At 47.6% G+C, this 20,935-nt stretch overlaps 1 protein-coding gene across 3 annotated transcripts in view; it reads right to left on the reverse strand.

The window, feature by feature from the left end:
* Positions 1 to 269: 269 nt before the first annotated feature.
* The window catches only part of macf1b (microtubule actin crosslinking factor 1b), a 43,398-nt gene continuing 22,732 nt past the window's right edge, over positions 270 to 20,935 (reverse strand). For all 3 annotated transcript variants that reach the window (XM_042107830.1, XM_042107831.1, XM_042107829.1), the window contains 22 exons: positions 20,576 to 20,731; positions 19,578 to 19,775; positions 19,322 to 19,450; positions 18,847 to 19,017; positions 12,454 to 12,609; positions 10,218 to 10,424; positions 9,661 to 9,780; positions 8,982 to 9,151; positions 8,628 to 8,787; positions 8,135 to 8,329; positions 7,859 to 7,984; positions 6,993 to 7,136; positions 6,574 to 6,762; positions 6,042 to 6,156; positions 5,605 to 5,771; positions 5,181 to 5,343; positions 4,860 to 5,014; positions 4,671 to 4,745; positions 4,386 to 4,503; positions 3,078 to 3,244; positions 2,076 to 2,196; positions 270 to 1,369 (listed from right to left, as the gene is read on the reverse strand). In XM_042107830.1, coding sequence (XP_041963764.1) covers positions 1,344 to 1,369; positions 2,076 to 2,196; positions 3,078 to 3,244; positions 4,386 to 4,503; positions 4,671 to 4,745; positions 4,860 to 5,014; positions 5,181 to 5,343; positions 5,605 to 5,771; positions 6,042 to 6,156; positions 6,574 to 6,762; positions 6,993 to 7,136; positions 7,859 to 7,984; positions 8,135 to 8,329; positions 8,628 to 8,787; positions 8,982 to 9,151; positions 9,661 to 9,780; positions 10,218 to 10,424; positions 12,454 to 12,609; positions 18,847 to 19,017; positions 19,322 to 19,450; positions 19,578 to 19,775; positions 20,576 to 20,731 — 3,228 coding nt within the window. In that variant the 3' untranslated portion in view covers positions 270 to 1,343. The remainder of the gene's footprint in view (positions 1,370 to 2,075; positions 2,197 to 3,077; positions 3,245 to 4,385; positions 4,504 to 4,670; positions 4,746 to 4,859; positions 5,015 to 5,180; positions 5,344 to 5,604; positions 5,772 to 6,041; positions 6,157 to 6,573; positions 6,763 to 6,992; positions 7,137 to 7,858; positions 7,985 to 8,134; positions 8,330 to 8,627; positions 8,788 to 8,981; positions 9,152 to 9,660; positions 9,781 to 10,217; positions 10,425 to 12,453; positions 12,610 to 18,846; positions 19,018 to 19,321; positions 19,451 to 19,577; positions 19,776 to 20,575; positions 20,732 to 20,935) is intronic.

The following is a 20,935-nucleotide window of genomic DNA, read 5'->3' on the forward strand; positions in this document are numbered from 1 at the left end:
ACTCGACGATGGGTCATATAGTGAAATATGGAGAGTTAGCCTTAATAGAAGCAAATTAAATGGTATTCAGTCATTAAAAAAAATGAAAGAACTGTAACTAAAACATGTTGCTACAGATCTAGACCAGCAGTCAGCTGACAGTCAGATGCTGAAGTGAGAGAAGGAAGCATAGGGAAAGTGCAAAAATCTTATGCTCATTTCAGGCAAGCACCCATCCATTGGCCCAGTCAGTGACACTGAGGAGGAAAATGAGCAAATACTCTTTTTTAAGTGTGTTTTCTAAGCCTTCCAAGGTCCCAAGAACAAAAAGATGAGAGGACATCAACAAACCTGAGGAAGTTCTACAAAAGAGTACAGATCAACTCCAACCATAAGAATCACTTTCACCGTCAACATCAAAACTGCTATAAACATTAATTACAAAGGACATCAGTGTAGCAATGCTCACAGGGCATCATTCAGTTTAGTCTCTGAGCATTACCACCAATTTGTCATAGCTCATGAACTCTTCTACTCAAAAGGGAATGAAAGTGAGCACATCATATTTCCAGTTGTATCACTTGTGCACATACAGGCAGACACACACACATAGATAAACACACTCACACACACACACACAAACACACACACACACACACACACACAGAGAAGCTTGAGTAACCCGCGGTGTTTATAAAAACCACAGGGAGGACAGAGTTTTGAGTGTCTTTGAGAAGATATGTTGAATTCATCAAAATATTTTGCCTCACCACAGGACCACTGAGGGGGAAACCATGGCTGTCCACAACACAGATCTGATATCAGAATCACGCTACATAATCTACAGTGTGGTTTTGACCCGAAGCAACATGCGACAAGGACCCCATGCAATACATTCCACTAATGACGCATTTCACAATTCCAGGATACTGTGTAGCCCCTGCAGGAGACCAAGACTGGAGCGTCACATCCACGGCTGACGGGAGGGAGAGAGGGTAATTCTGTTATTTCCAGTTCAAATAAAAACCCTAGCCAGATGTTGGTGAACATCAGGCCAGGCCCACAGACGAGAAAAGAAAACAAAAAAAAATTGCAGAAATGAGAAGCAGTGACTCAATGTGTGGTCCACTGCCTGGCTTCTCGGTAGAAATCTGCATCATGTGGTGGGATACGGGAGGTTGAGGTTAACAGTGAGCTTTAGGGGGGGAAATCTGTTGGCTCTGTCAGGGTCATAGGTCATTCAGGCCTTTTCCCTTTTGGTCTCCCTTGCGTCTTGTGTAGTGGCCCCAGGTACTGAGGCAGTGCTCTGTGGCATGGCCTCTTGGTCACTGTGGTGGTAATGGTTGGGGTGGGGTTAGAGGGCCTCATGTTGGAGGTCTCTCAGCTTCATCTGAAAGAGTCAAATTTAAGATTATAACATCTTCATCTCTGAACACTTAAGGCACTACAGTATAACACAGAATCTGAACAGAGAAGACTTTGGCTGGCACAAAGTTCTTTACATCTGACCAATACTTAAGTTTCAGTGTGGTCACTGACTGAACTGTTATTAATATGAGCAGATGGATTTGAAAGAATTCAGGTAGTGGTGGTTTTTATCATGAAGATATCATGAAGAGATCCAGTAAGAGCACATGTAAGAGGTGCTATCGCTGTCACATGAAGCATACTGTAGATTATAGGAGACTAAAATGGACTGAAACATTAGTCGTCAGCTCAAATGAAAATGGCACTGGTTTGTATTCTTTCATATTATGGTGCTAATATCTATTAAAAATACACATACAGCCTCCTAAACTGATGACACATGGAGCAACTTTTTGAGGAATGTTGCTGGGCAATGTTCCACATTATTGTGGTTCTGCCATGTTCCCACTGATATTGGGCAACAATTTCTTTTCTGGAGAACTTTATTCATCAGTAGGCAGATCGTCACGATCATCCGATCAGCATAAATGGAACTGGTTATGTGGTTGCCTGACAACATTGCTCAAAAAGGTGCCTTACTCAATTAATTCAGAACAATGATCTGACAATCTGATCTGGAATCAATTCAGAACTACCACAGACTCCTGCCTGACAGACAGAGCACGAACCTGAGGGTGAGAGTGAGTCATCATCCCCTGCAGAGGGGAATGACATCTCTGTTCCCAGAGCCGCGATGGAGCTCCTGGGTCGGACGCAGCGGTCGCCAGAGAAACTCCTCCGCAGCAGAGTCTGCAAGACATCCAGCAGGCAAATAATGTTAGCGTGTTACGACTTCGGCTGTGACACCACACACAATGGGAGTTCCACAAAGTCATGGGGCAGAATAATGGGAAACAAAGATGCATAAGTCTTGATGCGCGAGACAGAAGGTGGAAAAACCTGACAGTCAGAGACACCTTTACAGGTTCCCTCGGTGAACAAGTGACAGTGTAACTCGCAACGAGTGGAAAATGGTCTTTCCTGCCCAAAACTCTGGCGGATTCATGACTGAGCCACAACAAGGCAAAAGTCAAGTCAATAAAACAATGTTTTCTCTGAACTGAAGCATGGAGGAGTTTGGCCAGTTTAGCGTCTTGGAGGAGGGAGTAGCCACGCCAGATCCCTAAGCAGCTACCGATCTTGGTATGGCATTAATTAAAGCTCTAGGTAGATACAAACCATTGTGGAAATACGATTGAGGCACAAGTGTGGGTATGCCTGTTCATATATTATCCCGAAAATTCACAATTAAACAGGTTGTTAAACATGATCATGTATCATAATAACAATAATCATAATAACAATATTATAGCAATAGAACACAACAAAATAACACTATATTATCACATATAAAACAACAATAGATGATCATATGGTATGATAATGGGCTAGCGTGCAGTAGCCTGGAAAGTTGTGGGTTCAATAACCGGCTTCCACCGTTGTGCCCTTGAGCAAGTCACTTAACCCCAAGTTCCTCTAGGGACAGTGGCCCTTGTAATATAACTGACATATGCAAGTCGATTTGGATAAAATGTGTCCAAATGTGCACTAAGTAAGTACAGTATAGATGTCATAATAAGACTAGTGTTGTGGGAGGGTTGGGAGGCTGCGGTGCGCTTCGCTGTGCTCACCTTGCGTGTGAGGGGGCTGGTGGGGGCTGAGGCACTGCTGTAGAGGCTGAGGCTGGAGTTGGAGCGGCTCACCGTTAGCCCTTTAGAGCCCTGTCTGTGGCCTGACGTGTCAAACGAGTCCGGGGACAGATACTTCTCCTTGATCTTCAGGTTGGTCCGCCCTTTCACTGTGGAGTCCAGAGTAGGATGTACAGTAAATGGCTTATCCAAGGCCGTAGCCATGGAGTCAACATTTTTTTTTTTTTTTTTGGGGGGGGTCCTGCCATTCTATTATATGTACAAATCCATGAACACATGGGGTGATATGTTTATATGATTTCTTTTAAACAATGTCTAATAATACTGTTGTTCTCATTTCTGTGTTAAAACAATAATTACAACAATAATTGTAAACTATATTCCAGTGTTCAATGTATTCTAGATATACAAACAATAGTTTGTAGTAGCTAGTACTAGTTAAGCACTACCCTAGTTCAACTTAAAGAGAGCACTGATCAAATGCTACAGGAGACGAAGGGTAGAGAGAGAAGGCAGTGCGTAATTTCTCAGAAATAATGACCAATCTGTACTTAATCTTTTTTCAATTGGTATTTCATTATTCCATGGTATTCTACAACTTTAGTGATGGCTCAAGAGAGGATTAATGTGCACGGCCAGTCAGAATTCTCTCAGCATTCCCAGCAATTTTCTGTAATCAGGTTTCTTCAATTCACCGCAGTTTACTTTAATCAACTGAGATCATCTCACCTCTGCACTCCCTCTCTCTGTCAGTTATTTACCCATTTAGCATACAATTTAGCATACCATTTCCCAGTTATTTACCCTTTTAACATACCATTTTCCAGTTATTTACCTATTTAGCATACCATTTCCCAGTTATTTACCCATTTAGCATACCATTTCCCAGTTTGTAACACGTGATTATTTTGGACAACAGTGAGTAATACTACTGTTGCGTAACAGGCATTTTTGAATATTGGGGGGGACATGTCCCCTTCAAAGCGTACTATGATTACAGCCTTGGGGTTATCTCATAGTTATCATGTCTCCATTTGCCTGAAGTGGGGACCACCTGATCGATGTCCTTTTATGGCACACTGCAGTATAAATAAATACTGTACTGTACTATTATAAAGATTATCTTCAAAAGAGAGTACCGTACCCTTCATTAGTGGTTCGGCACTCACATGAGCAATGACAGTCATCCGGATTAGTTAAATATTTATGATACACTTTCCTAGATTACATAGTTACGTACTTTAATCTTACCAAATAGTGGGGAACATCATCAGATCTGGTTGTACGTACCTCTGCAAGGGTCATTCTTTACGAGGAATTCATCTAGAGCTGTCCAGCCTCCACCAACACGAACCATGAGGGTGCTGCGCAGAATACGTACCATACGCAACTGCTGAGAGTCTCCAAACTACACACACCAGCAAGGAGAGGGAACAGAAAAATAAAATAATTTGAGACTTCATATAGATGTAACTTTTTCATACAGCTGAAACACACTACAGAAAACAAACACCTACACCCAAAAACAAACAAACACCCCAAACCCCCAAAAAAAACACCCAAAAATTCACCTACCCTGTAACGATTGGCACTTATTTGCTCCACTTGGAACCTCTTCGGGCAGTTACACTGAGACACCTGTCTGCTCACCTATAAAACACACAGGAACATGCCAATGGGCATCTGATATACTACACAGTAGTAATGGCTGCACATTTTCTTGAGTGGGTAAATAGTTGAGTGCTCTATGATGATCTTCGATACCTCTTCGTTTATCTGGTCTACATCGAATGGCCGCCTGTATGGATCTCTGCTTGGGTGAAGAGCGCTCACAAACTCATAGTAGTCGATGTACCCATCGTTGTTGAGATCAAAGATGTTGGCAACGGCATTCATTTCCAGTACATTGGTGGGGAATTCTGAACAAACAAACATGACAAATAAACAGTTTACTCTACAGTTCTGTTGAGATAAATCACACACACACACACACACACACACACACACACACACACACACACACACACACACACACACACACCCACACACACACACACACACATTTTGAAATAAGAGAATGCTTACTGGAGGCGAGAACACTGTCGATGAACTCCTTCTGGCTGATTCTGCCATCCTGATCCCTGTCAATACCACGGAAGACGTCCAGGATACGCGACTTCATGTGGCTGATCCACTGAATATAGCGCTTGCGCCACATACTAAAGTCAAAGTTGGCAAACTCCTCCAACTGGTCAAAAGACACAATTCATAAGAGAATACATACAAAATGTCAAGCAAACACACAACACAGGCTTTAAAACCCTTAATAAAATCCTTGAATAAGCGAGTGGAGTGTCTCTGAGCAGTCCTTGCACTATGGATTGTAGAGGATGATACTAAGGACTTAATACTGTATATAACTCACAGTAATAGTTCTATCTCACCATTTGCATAAAGAAGTGAATGCCTGTGCAAATACATATAGTGTTTCATGTGCGGATCTAGGCACCTCTCTGAGTCTCTGCTGGTGTTCGTCCAGCTTGTTTTGTCTGGTGTGGGCGAGTAGCCAGAGCTGTCGCCAGCAGCTGACCAGCTGACAGAGATGAGGGGTGTGGGGCTCCAGGTTCTCCAATGGCAGTGTGATGGAGGGCTGCGGTTTCAGGGCACCTCTTTTCCCTGCAAACCGCACAAGTCAAAACGCACAGAGAGAGAGAGAGAGAGAGAGAGAGAGAGAGAGAGAGAGAGAGAGAGGAAAAGAGATTAACTGTGGTCTTTGGAAACGAAGCGATTATCTTGGCTTTACTAGAAACAGTTTCTGTCCAAAGGTTACTTACAGCTTGCATTTGACTAAGTACAATGACACACAAACAGCATCTATGAACTGACATGATGCTACGTTATGAATACTAATGGATATAACTGAAAGCTGGTTGAACTTTCACTCACTGGTTGGCGTCTTGCGACTGGGGGAGGCCTGCTGTTTAGGAATGTGCTTCTGTTTGCAGGACCTTGTGGCGTTCTCAACCTCGGGTGCCTTACGATTCAACTCCTCCATGAACACCTACAGGAAGGGGTGAAAGAGCCCTCAGATCAACCGTGTGCCATTTAAACAGGGGCACTTGTTGTATTGCTATAATGAGTTAAGCTACTCAGCAAAGACTAACAAGTTTAGAAGTGTGTTTTTGTCTTGAACTATTGCTTTATCTTAGCTTTACCGAAGCCAAACCCAACCCCTAACCCTAACCTTGACAATACATTATTGATAACAGTGTCCACAGATAGTTTGCTCATAATCTATGATCTTTAGACAGTGTGTAAGATTAGTAGAAATAAAAACCTCTGAATATACTGTATACTTTAAAGGAACAGAGAAGCGATTTAGTAGTGTAATCAACTACTGGAGTCTGTCTTTATAGTCGGTCAGTTTATCTACTATAACACAATGCTTTTGTGTGTGATTAGTAATGTCTGTCAGTACCGCATGTTGAGTGATGAGCTCCTCCATCTGCTCCATGTCCTCAGGCAGAGGCTCTTGGTCCCGCAGGTGGAGAGACTCCTCAGCGGAGTTGATCCAGTCCAGCAGTCTCTGCACCTCCTCTCGCTCGGCCTCCACGGTGGACAGGGCACCCTGGATCCTCTCTCCCTGCTGCTGGGCCCATGACTGGACCTGAGAGACCAGGATACACCTCAGATCCATACAGGGACATGCGGCATGGTATTTCTTGCTCATGTTCTTTCATGTGAGATAATCATATTTAATGGGTTTTAAAGCACTATGATTGACTGTTTTGCATCCATGGTAAGTGGATACAACTTTAGCACAGTTGGTACTATAATAAAATCCTACTAAGCATGCTCAAATGACATAGCACAGATTCTGAATTCTATTGTGCTCACCTCCTCAAAGCGTGTCTTGGTGACGCTGATCCAGGACTTGATGGTGATGACAGAGTCAGCGTGACAGGAGGATAGAATCTCTTCTCCCAGAGTACGGATGCACTCTAGCTCCATCTCCTGGCAGCTCAGAGAACTCATGGACTCCTACAGAACAAGGGGAAAGGGAATATAACAGTAACATTTCAACCCACCCTGAAAAAAAAAAAAGAAACTACTATTTTTCTTTTCCAAATCTTTATACTCATTAAAACAAATCTGAATAGTTGCTAACAGTTCATACCAAAATATTGCATGCCTATAGCCTGACGTAGCTATACTCAACGTTCTATTCAGAATTTGAGTCTGGAATCGGAGCACTGGGAGGTGATTATGGGGCATGTTTCAACCAATACGGGGGAAAAAATGCCTCTGCACATACAATTGGGAAACCAAACCACTCAGAGCAACAAAAGAGCCTACTGTGAATGCTGTTGTGAGAACAGCCAACACACCCTTCGACAAAAACTTAATCACTGTTTTCAGTTCATTTAAAGTTATTGTACTGTCAATATCTTGTACAACAGCCATGTCAGTGACATAAACTTCTAGCTTTTTACTGCTGCAACCGAAGCGCACTCAGGTCACGAGAATGAATAGGCACCGATCCTCATCTGTCCATTATTGTATAAAGCCCGCCTGGACGATTTGATTGGTCCACACAATTCTCAAGTTTTCATAGAGGCTTGTCAATTGAGCAAGTCCAGACCGAATGTCCCAATCTCAAATTCTGTGGGTGGGGTTAAATTGGGGCTGGTTTCCAGGCTAGCATGCCATAACTTACTACCATTCTGCCTGGTTACTGAGATGATAGTGAAATCCTTACTCACCCTGTGTTGTTTACAGAACTCCAGGAGAGCATCCTCTTCCTCAGGGATCACTCCGTATTTGAGGGCCCTCTCCACATCCGCTAGCTGGTCCAGGAAAGAGTGGACTTTGGTATCAAACTCTTCTGCCTATGAGAAACAAGAATAAGACAAAAGTGAATCTCTCTCAATACAGAAGACAGCTCAGAGTAGGGAGGGGGAGGGAGGGGGTGCTTATCCTTCTGTGCGGTGTTTAGCACTATACATTTGAGCGTTGTTGTGTTGTGTTGTGTTGTGTACCTGTCTGAGAGCCTCCTCCAGCCGGGCCTGTTTGGAGACGGACAGTTTACACACGGCCTCCCAGCGGACCTCCAGCTCCTCCATCTGCTCCTGCAGCCAGTGGGAGTCGGCCGTGCTGCCCCGCGTCAGGTCCCGCACCGAACGCTTCAGGGTCCTGATGCACCCTGCGCGCTTGCCCAGCTCCTTCTGGAACACCTGCAGAGATGAGAAGGGAGGAGAGGAGACGTTAGACATTTTCACTGGACACTTAATGGTGTAGTTAAGATGACATTTTTCAGCAATGCTATGAGAAAATTACTAAATTAAGAAATTATAAAATACTAAACTTTCCTAATGTTTTTTTTATTGCCAATTATGGACAGTCAGCAAACTATTAGTAGTTGCACCACAAATAATTAATCAAATTTTGATCATTACACATTACACATTACCTTATAATAGACAGTCAATTAACCATAAAGACTGAAAATGTGGTTAATGTAATTGATCCCACCTTGTGCTTGTCGATTAAATTATTGACCATGTCTTTCTCTCCCCTGACTGGCACATCTTCCGAAAGCTGTGGCTCTGCCCGGTACAGCCAGTCATTCAGAGCCTGCAGGGCATCACTGAACCTCCCTGAAAACAGCAGAGCCTCCTCCAACTTGTGCTGTCTGCAGATGGATTACATTTAAGTTACATTTATGTTTATGTAATTATGTACAATTACGTTTATGTAATTTATCTTTTTTTCACCATATTTCAATGTACTGAATAAAATAATAAAACATTCTAAATGAATATGAATGACCTATAAATCAATGAATGACCTATCAAAACATTCAAAATGAGCCATGAATTTCCTGACCTCTCCATGGACTTCCCAGTGATGGTATCCCACGAGTCTCGGAGCTCAGACACCATATTCTCCAAGGGCTGCCTGTCCTTTACGGTCACAGATTTCTCCAGTAGGGCCCGTCCATTCTTCAGAGTGGCCTCATACATAGGCCGTTTAGATCTCAGAAGCTTCTGGAATTCCTACAAGTAAACCAGTAAAAATAGAAATATTTTTAGTACTGAATTGATATACATTCAAGAAGAAGTAGAGGCCATGTACTTAAAGCACCTCACTTTGGATGAAATACATTCATAATACTCTAAAATCCATGTTGAGCTTTTATACTTCTAAAAATACTTCACCTGGGATTAAATAGGTTCATAAATACAGCATTTCTGTTAAGTTCTACTGAATCACAGTTACAGGTGGTTCTACACATCCAGATTATGTGTGTGGGTGGAACAGGCTGAATCACAGGTACAGATGCTTCTATATGTGTGAGGATGGAACAGGCTGAACTACAGGTACAGATGCTGCTATATGTCTATAGTATGTATGTGGATGGAACAGGCTAAATCACAGGTACAGATGCTTCTATATATCCATAGTATGTGTGTGAATGGAACAGGCTGAATCACAGGTACAGATGCTGCTATATATATATAATGCAGTATATTCATAGTATGTTAGTGGATGGAGCAGGCTGTGCCTTTTGCTGTGTGAGCTGCTCCTTGATTTCCTCATGGGACACGGCGATCTCCTTATGAGTGTCCAGAGTCTGCTCCACCTCCGTCATCCAGTCCAGCAGGAGGTGCCATGACTCATTAAACTGCAAAGCCAAACAGGAAGTGAAGTTACTAAACAATACATTATCCCATTGTCAAACAGAAACCCTTGGTCATTATCAACAGCAAAACTTGACACAGAATGTTGGGCACCAAATCATAGTGCTGAAGCAGAACCACACCATTACGATAGTGATTAGTGACAGGCAGTATATGTGATAGAACAATCAGAGAGGATGCAGTTTATGCAGTGAAGAGGCGTTTTGCACGCCACTCATGCGCCCAGAGTGCCTCACGTTTTTTGCTCCTGCTGTACCTCTCATCTTTGCGGAGGCACCCCGAGTGCCTCGAATTGAAAAAAAGTTCAACTCCAAGCGGAAAAGCGCCCACGTTTTTATGAAAACATAGAGCACCTTGTGTTTTATAAGTGGCAAAAGCGCGTCCTATCTGATCGTTCCCTAAAGCTTGTCTGCTGTCGTACCTGTTTGGCCTGCTTCTTGACCTCCTCTAGCATCTTGCCCCTCTCCATAGTGCGCTGGTGCAGCTTCCTATAGCGGTCCTGCACCGTCATGATCAGGTTCTGCACCACATCACAGTCCTCCTTCCTACTGAGCTCAGTGAGCTTGGACGCCGCGTTCTCCATGGCTGTCTTCCTCTCTCCATATGAGTGCACCTCGCTCACCAGCACCTGGGTTATGGTGCATACAGAATAGTTGGACGAGGATTAGGTTAATCTCACTGTATAACACACACACACACACACACACACACACACACACACACACACACACACACAGATTTTCCCCTCTTTCACTCTCTCTGCATAACATTGCATCACTTACCCATTAACTTAATCATTTACATATATAGCCTCACTCACTCACTCACTCACTCACTCACTCACTCACTCACTCACTCACTCACTCACTCACTCTCATCTCATCTCATCTCTCTCACTCACTCACTCACTCACTCACTCACTCACTCACTCACTCACTCACTCACTCACTCACTCACTCACTCACTCACTCACTCACTCACTCACTCACTCACTCACTCACTCACTCACTCACTCACTCACTCACTCACTCACTCACTCACTCACTCACTCACTCACTCACTCACTCACTCACTCACTCACTCACTCACTCACTCACTCACTCACTCACTCACTCACTCACTCACTCACTCACTCACTCACTCACTCACTCACTCACTCACTCACTCACTCACTCACTCACTCACTCACTCACTCACTCACTCACTCACTCACTCACTCACTCACTCACTCACTCACTCACTCACTCACTCACTCACTCACTCACTCACTCACTCACTCACTCACTCACTCACTCACTCACTCACTCACTCACTCACTCACTCACTCACTCACTCACTCACTCACTCACTCACTCACTCACTCACTCACTCACTCACTCACTCACTCACTCACTCACTCACTCACTCACTCACTCACTCACTCACTCACTCACTCACTCACTCACTCACTCACTCACTCACTCACTCACTCACTCACTCACTCACTCACTCACTCACTCACTCACTCACTCACTCACTCACTCACTCACTCACTCACTCACTCACTCACTCACTCACTCACTCACTCACTCACTCACTCACTCACTCACTCACTCACTCACTCACTCACTCACTCACTCACTCACTCACTCACTCACTCACTCACTCACTCACTCACTCACTCACTCACTCACTCACTCACTCACTCACTCACTCACTCACTCACTCACTCACTCACTCACTCACTCACTCACTCACTCACTCACTCACTCACTCACTCACTCACTCACTCACTCACTCACTCACTCACTCACTCACTCACTCACTCACTCACTCACTCACTCACTCACTCACTCACTCACTCACTCACTCACTCACTCACTCACTCACTCACTCACTCACTCACTCACTCACTCACTCACTCACTCACTCACTCACTCACTCACTCACTCACTCACTCACTCACTCACTCACTCACTCACTCACTCACTCACTCACTCACTCACTCACTCACTCACTCACTCACTCACTCACTCACTCACTCACTCACTCACTCACTCACTCACTCACTCACTCACTCACTCACTCACTCACTCACTCACTCACTCACTCACTCACTCACTCACTCACTCACTCACTCACTCACTCACTCACTCACTCACTCACTCACTCACTCACTCACTCACTCACTCACTCACTCACTCACTCACTCACTCACTCACTCACTCACTCACTCACTCACTCACTCACTCACTCACTCACTCACTCACTCACTCACTCACTCACTCACTCACTCACTCACTCACTCACTCACTCACTCACTCACTCACTCACTCACTCACTCACTCACTCACTCACTCACTCACTCACTCACTCACTCACTCACTCACTCACTCACTCACTCACTCACTCACTCACTCACTCACTCACTCACTCACTCACTCACTCACTCACTCACTCACTCACTCACTCACTCACTCACTCACTCACTCACTCACTCACTCACTCACTCACTCACTCACTCACTCACTCACTCACTCACTCACTCACTCACTCACTCACTCACTCACTCACTCACTCACTCACTCACTCACTCACTCACTCACTCACTCACTCACTCACTCACTCACTCACTCACTCACTCACTCACTCACTCACTCACTCACTCTTGTATTCACCTTATGATCCAGAAGCTGGCCACAGATGGTGTCCAGGACAAAGCTCGGAGATGATAAATATCCAATAGAGTCCTCACACTTGGCCATTTTGTTCAGCAGGTCTTGCACATTACTGTTGAACTCTTTAGCCAAACTCAGTCCCTCTGTTAACTTAGCCTGGTAGACAAGAACCAGCAAAAGCCCAAGTTCAGTTAACTATGTGTAGCCCACCTAAAATGCACAGGGCCTGTCATGAGCTCTCTCTCTGCCTGGTAACACGTGCTGATTGAAGCCTGATGACCTCCACCTGTTCCTGCTCTGCTCTGCCTCACCCTCGTTACCTACCAGCTGCACTGCATTCACCACTCATCATGCCCTCTATATAAAGCCTTGCTTTTCAGTCCACACTTGTCAGATCGTCTGCAACCAGCACCAGTTACCTGCCTGTTTATTGAAAACGCCTCTGACTCTTTGCCTGTGATCCCGGACCCGCTCGACTACTTCTGTGTTCTCCAGCCCCGGTAATCTTGACCTGCCTTCCGTCCCTCTTCTACGAATACCGCCTAGTCCTTGACTGTACTGCTGCTTCGTTTCAATTGCTGTTGTGTGTGTGTTTCCCCCAGGACTTCCCGGATCATCCAGCTCCTGCCTTCGCTGTTCGGCTACTGGGGGAACACACACACGCAGACTCTTGGAACTCCTGTACCCCCCCCGGAACCCCTGAAACCCCCAACCCTTAAATAAACTTTTGAACGTGACGCAATTGTGGTCCTCGTCCTGTTTGGTGTCTGACAGTACGATCTGACCAAACATGGACCCAGCGCACGGTCGAACCAGCATGGAAACCGACGAACCAGAACCACCCACCGCCATGCAACGCCTGGAAGAGACAGAGAGAGAGGTAAACCGCAACACTGCTGACATTGCCTCCCTACTTCAAGCCGGCTTGAGCCAGCGTCAGCAGTTCCAGCAGCAACAGCAACAACTTGCAATGATCATTCAACTTCTCACCAACCTTTCTCCTCTGCCTGCTCCCACCGGCCCAGCCCCAGCCAGCCTGCTCACCGGCCCAGCACCCGAGTCTCCTGCCCAGTCCACTGCTACCGTGGCTGCCGGAGCCCCAGAACCCAGGATCGGCAATCCAGAGCGGTTCAGCGGCGACCCAACCCAGGTACGGGCGTTCCTGACGAGCTGCCGTGTCCAGTTTACCCTGCAACCCAGGACTTTTGCCACTGAAGGGGCGAGGGTCGGTTACGTGATCACTCACCTGACGGGCCGAGCTCGACTCTGGGGAACGGCGGAGTTCGAGCGCCAGACCCCAGCATGTGCAACCTTCAACCTATTCGCAGAGGAGATGCTCAAGGTATTCGATTTGGAATCCACAATAGCCGAGGCATCTCGGATCCTGATGAGTATTCGCCAAGGCAGAAGGACTGTTGCGGATTACTCCATCGACTTTCGAACCGTGGCAAGTCGGAGCTCCTGGAACATGGAAGCATTGGTGGATGCTTTCCTCCACAGCCTGGCGGACTACATAAAGGACGAGCTGGTTTCCCATGATCAACCCCCCACTCTTGATGAAGCCATTGCTCTGGCTGTCCGCATCGACCGCAGGATCCAGGCCCGCCGTCATGAGAGAGGGCGCCAGAGTCCATCCACCAGCACACGGAGTGTCCCAACTGCCCTTCTGTCCGCACCTGCCACACCATCTAGCCAGCCGGACCAGTCTGAACCGATGGAGATCGGCCGCACCTCCCTAACCCCTGCAGAGCGCCAGCGACGCATCACCTCCAACTTGTGCCTGTACTGTGGTGGTGATGGTCATCGAGTCGCCACCTGTCCAGCAAAAGCCGGAGCTCACCAGATGTAGGAGGAATCCGGATGAGCTCAATGAACATTCAGCCCTCCATCAGCCGTAAACCCCTCATCCAAGTCTGTCTTCACCTGTCTGATTCCACCCACACCCTGGCAGCCCTGGTGGACTCTGGCGCAGAAGCAAACATTATTGACACAGGACTTGCTCGTCAGCTGGGCTTGGAAAGCCATCGCTTGTCCACTCCTGTTCCAGCCCGGGCCCTGGACGGTCACGCAATTGGCACAGTTACCAGCATCACAGCCCCCATCTCAATGATGGTGTCAGGAAACCACCGAGAGACCATCCGCTTCCACCTGCTCAGCTCTCCAGGCCAACCCCTAATCCTGGGCTACCCTTGGCTCCGTCTCCACAATCCTCACCTCGATTGGGCCTCCGGAACTGTGAAAGAGTGGGGAAATGCCTGCCACCTGACCTGTTTGCGTGCTGCCTCGCTGCCCCCTGGCTCAGTACCCCCCAGCATTGCCCACGACATTTCTAATGTCCCTGAATGTTACCATGGCCTCCGAGAGGTGTTCAACAAGACCAAAGCCACATCTCTGCCCCCACACCGTCCGTACGACTGTGCCATTGATCTCCTCCCTGGGACTGCTCCACCCAAAGGTCACCTCTACTCACTATCCCCTCCTGAAAGAAAAACTATGGAGGATTACATCAGGGACTCCCTGGCAGCTGGACTCATCCGCCCGTCTTCCTCTCCTGCTGGTGCCGGGTTCTTCTTTGTGGGAAAGAAAGATGGTTCTCTTCGCCCCTGCATTGATTATCGAGGTCTGAATGATGTCACAGTGAAGAACCGGTACCCTCTGCCTTTACTCACCTCTGCTTTTGAGTTGCTCCAGGGATCCACTATTTTCACCAAACTGGACCTTAGAAATGCTTACCACCTAGTGCGAGTAAGGGAGGGTGACGAGTGGAAGACAGCATTCAACACCCACACCGGCCATTATGAGTACCTGGTAATGCCATTTGGCCTCACCAACGCCCCAGCGGTATTCCAGGCGCTGGTGAATGATGTGCTGCGGGACATGCTGAATAAATTCGTCTTCGTGTACCTGGACGACATCTTAATTTTCTCCAGAACTCTGTCCGAACACACCCGTCATGTCCAGCTGGTTCTTCGACGGCTCCTGGAGAACTCTCTCTATGTCAAGGCGGAGAAATGCGAGTTCCATGCTCAGACTGTGTCATTCCTGGGATACATCGTCGCTGAAGGCAATATCCAGATGGACCCCGCAAAGGTCTCGGCAGTTACCTCCTGGCCAGTTCCGGGGAATAGGAAGAAGCTGCAGCAATTCCTCGGTTTTGCCAATTTCTACCGGAAATTCATCCGGAACTACAGCTCTGTCGCCGCTCCCCTCACAGCTCTGACCAGCATCAAACACCCCTTTTCCTGGACCCCAGAGGCCAACACAGCCTTTCATACCCTCAAGGCCCGGTTCACCACTGCCCCCATCCTCCAGATGCCGGATTCAGACCGGCAGTTCGTTGTCGAGGTGGATGCCTCAGACGTGGGAGTCGGGGCCATACTCTCTCAACGGGCAGAGGAGGACAACAAGTTGCACCCCTGTGCATTTTTCTCTCGCCGGCTTTCACCTGCAGAGCGCAATTATGATGTTGGAAACCGTGAGCTGTTGGCTGTCAAGCTTGCCCTGGAGGAGTGGCGTCACTGGCTGGAGGGGTCCACAGTTCCGTTCCTGGTCTGGACCGATCACAAAAACCTCGAATACATCCGCAATGCCAAACGTCTTAACCCCAGACAGTCCCGCTGGGCCTTGTTTTTCACCAGATTCAACTTCACCCTGTCATACCGCCCAGGTTCTCGGAACACCAAGCCGGACGCTCTCTCCCGTCAGTTTCATAAGGATGACGCCCCTTCCCAGGAACCTGCATCAATTCTGCCCGATCCCTGCGTCGTAGCTGCCCTGACCTGGGATATCGAGGAGGAAATTCAAGAGGCCCTCCGTGACCATCCCAGTCCCAGTGCATGCCCAGACGGTCGTCTCTTCGTCCCAGATAATTTGAGGTCCCGGGTCATACAGTGGGGACACAACTCCCGCCTTGCCTGCCACCCGGGCTCCGCCCGCACCTGCCATCTCCTTGCCCAGCGCTTTTGGTGGTCGTCTTTGAGAAGGGATGTCCGAGAATTCGTCCGTGCCTGCCCCACCTGCAATCAGAACAAGTCCTCCACTCGGCCCCCCGCTGGTTTACTCCAGCCCTTGCCTGTGCCCACACGACCCTGGTCCCACGTCTCCTTGGACTTTGTAACTGGCCTCCCACCATCAGGTGGGATGACTGTCATTCTCACTGTGGTTGACCGGTTTAGCAAGATGGCACACTTCATTCCCCTCCCTAAACTGCCATCTGCCAGAGAGACTGCCCAGGCTGTTCTTGATCATGTCTTCCGTCTACACGGGCTGCCCAGGGATGTTGTCTCTGACCGAGGCCCGCAATTTACCTCTACATTCTGGAAGGAGTTCTGCCGTCTTCTAGGGGCCACAGTGAGTCTCACCTCTGGGTTCCACCCCCAGTCCAATGGTCAATCCGAGCGGGCAAACCAGGAGCTGGAGAAGGCGCTGCGGTGCATGGTTTCTCGCAAACCCCAGGCTTGGGCACAACAACTGATGTGGATAGAGTATGCTCACAACTCCCTCACCTGCTCTGCCACTGGTATGTCACCTTTCCAGTGTGTGTATGGCTACCAGCCCCCCCTGTTCCCCAGCCAGGAAGGAGATGTGTCCTGCCCGTCTGCCCTCGCCTATGCCCGCCGTTGCCGTCGTACCTGGTCACAAGCTCGTGCCACGCTACTCAAGTCAGCTGTCAGCTATGCCACTGGGGCTAACCGCCGAAGATCGCCGGCACCCGCCTACCGTGTTGGCCAGAAGGTGTGGCTGTCAGCCAAGGATCTCCCACTGCGGGTGGAATCGCGTAAACTGGCACCTCGATTCCTCGGCCCGTTCCCTATCCAGAGGGTCATCAGCCCAACCGCAGTCCGGCTCCAGTTGCCAACCTCCATGAGGGTGCACCCTACTTTCCATGTTTCAAAAGTCAAGCCGACGCATGAAAGCCCGCTGGTCCCCGTGCCGCTTCCTCCTCCTCCTCCTCGCCTCGTTGACGGTGGGCTGGTGTACACCGTTCGACGCCTGCTTCGGTCCAGACGGCGAGGTAGGGGCCTCCAGTATCTCGTCGACTGGGAGGGCTATGGACCTGAGGAGAGAACCTGGGTGCCAGCCAGTCGGATTGTGGACCGGACACTCATCGCCGACTTCCACCGTCTGCATCCTGATCAACCTGCAATCCGTAGGGGCCGCCCCAGAGGGGTCCCTAACCGTCCTGCCCGCCCGGCTTCCTGTCATGTGCCTGACCCTGACCCTGTCTCGGTACCTGTCCCGTCTTCTGTCCACGACCCTCCAGCTCCCTCCGAGGATGAGGATGTTCACTCGGACCGCTCGGAGGAATTCTAGCCCTCCACCGGCTCCCCTCCGCCCTCCCGACGTGGTGTCACTCTTGGGGACTTCTGGGGCCGTCCCTTAGGGGGGGGGTTCTGTCATGAGCTCTCTCTCTGCCTGGTAACACGTGCTGATTGAAGCCTGATGACCTCCACCTGTTCCTGCTCTGCTCTGCCTCACCCTCGTTACCTACCAGCTGCACTGCATTCACCACTCATCATGCCCTCTATATAAAGCCTTGCTTTTCAGTCCACACTTGTCAGATCGTCTGCAACCAGCACCAGTTACCTGCCTGTTTATTGAAAACGCCTCTGACTCTTTGCCTGTGATCCCGGACCCGCTCGACTACTTCTGTGTTCTCCAGCCCCGGTAATCTTGACCTGCCTTCCGTCCCTCTTCTACGAATACCGCCTAGTCCTTGACTGTACTGCTGCTTCGTTTCAATTGCTGTTGTGTGTGTGTTTCCCCCAGGACTTCCCGGATCATCCAGCTCCTGCCTTCGCTGTTCGGCTACTGGGGGAACACACACACGCAGACTCTTGGAACTCCTGTACCCCCCCCGGAACCCCTGAAACCCCCAACCCTTAAATAAACTTTTGAACGTGACGCAATTGTGGTCCTCGTCCTGTTTGGTGTCTGACAGGGCCAAAGTATTGTAATTGCTGCAATTCTCCATTTCCCTAGATGGCGCTGCTTAATGTTTGTTGGCTGAGCCACCCAATGCATCGCAAATATTCAAGTAGAAGAGTTCTTACAATATCATAGGCTTATATAAAATACTGTAGGCTACTTGCAGATTGTTCACAATATCATACAGTACACCAGCAATGTATATTTCATTATGGTACAACTCTGTTTCCAAAAACGTTGGGAGTCGAGGACACTGTGTAAAATGTAAATGAAACAGAATGCAATGACTTGAAAATCATGTAAACCTAGAGAATAGTTAGAATAGTGCAAAAACAACGTATACATTGTTGGAACCAGACGGGTACATCATATATCTCTTAACAGGACATCTTGACCCACATGCTTTTGAATATTCTAGTGTTGTTGTGGCTGAGAAGAAACAGCCTTCAGTGCAATCCCACTGACCTTGCGTTCTTGCATTTTCGCATACACAGTGTTCCATTTCTGCTCTAGGATGCACACACTGTGCTCTGTGCTTGAACCTCGGGCCACATCGCTCGCTTCCAACATCCTGTGGATAGCATTCCTCACATTTGTGTAGGCATGCATCTTAGACTCCATCTCAGTACACAGCTCCTAAAAGGGAAGAGATAGAGAAAGACCATCAAACTTTAGCAGGACTAGACCATGTTGGATTTTTGGTCTAATAGGCAAAGAGCATAGCTAGAAAATGTATAGTAAGCAGCATTACAGAAGTCCTCCACAGTATTAATGATCAACCATTTGTCCATTCATTTTGAACCAATGAGTAGAGTGACCAACCAATGCTTAGCGGTTACATGAATTCATGGAATGAACAAGCATCACATTCAAGTGTTTTCTAAAACCCAGCCTTTTACATCATTGAAAAAAAAAATACAATCAGTGGAACTGGAATTACCATATGTGCATTGAGCCTCTCATTGGCTGAATCTGGCATTCCCCACACCATCTTACTGGAGGATAACCTCAGATCCGTATTCTCCAGCCACTGCAGCAGGTCCTGGATCTCCATGGTAACATCTTGGACCTGAGGATGATGAACAGATTAACACAAGAGTATGGCCATGTCTCCAAGTGTCAGTTTCTGCATGTGATTATCTATGTGTGTCTGTCTGTTTTTTTCCTGTGTATATAACGCATGTATGAGGCCCCACCTGGCTGAGGTTGTTCTCCAGCTCCAGCTGCCGGCGCTCGGTCTCGCAGCGCACAAACTCCCAGCGCTCGTTCAGGCCCTCCAGACGAGGCTGCAGGCCGTGGGGACTGTCCCCTGAGCCGGCCTCCAGCAGACCTCGGCCAGCCTGGTTCAGCTGCTCCACCGTGTGTACGTGGGACATCACGTCATTCCGCAGCACCTGGGAGGGACACAGAGAAAGCGTTGTCGCTGGAGGATGTTCTCTTAAACACAGACTGATGATTATCATGATCATTTTGATACATTGTCCGGTAACACTTTACTTGACAGTATCGACATAAGAGTGACATGACACTGTCATGAACACATGACACTGTCATGACACATGAACCCTAAACCTAACCCTAACCCTAATCCTAACCCTAACTTTATGACAAAAAACGAATGACACTTAATGACAGAAGCGTTATGTCATAAACGTTTATGACTTGTTTATGACACATTCATGACAGTGTCATGTCACTCTTATGTCGATACTGTCAAGTAAAGTGTAACCCATTATTCTATGTGTAGCCTGTATCTGACGCACATACCAATGTGTTTTTTGGGTGTGAGTAGCGCTATGGTAACCAGTCTGTCAACCTGGGTCCCATCAGCGAACCCGCCATTGCAAATGGTGCTTTAGATAAACTTTAATTAAATACCAGTCAACATTAACTTTAACAGACCAATTGTGATAAATTACCCAAAATTAGTTGAAAATTGCAGAGAGAATTGCAGAAGTGATGAATGTGATCAGATGCCCTTTGTGTGTGATAGCATGAAGTAGTAAGGGCATCAAATTAACAATGTAGCTATCAGAGGAGAAGATGTAATTCTACCAAAACTTGGTTAGAAGGTTAAAAGGGTTATTCTAAGCTCAAAATCGAGCCTGTGTTGATACACTCCAGCATTCATTTTTCTCTCTGTGCAGATAGCAAGTTAAAACTGCCAGGAAAGAGCAGCACTGATGCTCCATACCTTGTGCTTGGCCAGCTCGATCTCACAGGTCTGCAGGTCTATACTGAAGGGCCGGGGGCCTTGCAGCTGCTCGGCGGTGCGAGACAGCCAGGAGTGGAGCTCGTCCAGCGTGTTCTGGAACTGACCCAGACCCAGCAAGGCACACTCCAGCTGGTGCTGTAAGCACAAACAACCACAACACATTCTCAACACTATTACAACACATCCACAACACAAACGCAACACATCAATAACACAACCACAACACAACCGCAACACATCAATAACAGCTGCAATATAGTAGTATAATAGTGTTGCAGCTGCAATATACTCTAATATATATTATATACTTTAATTGCGTTTTCTGCTGTTAAAGAATGT

The sequence above is a fragment of the Alosa sapidissima genome, chromosome 10 (assembly GCF_018492685.1).
Source record: "Alosa sapidissima isolate fAloSap1 chromosome 10, fAloSap1.pri, whole genome shotgun sequence".
NCBI lineage: Eukaryota > Metazoa > Chordata > Actinopteri > Clupeiformes > Clupeidae > Alosa > Alosa sapidissima.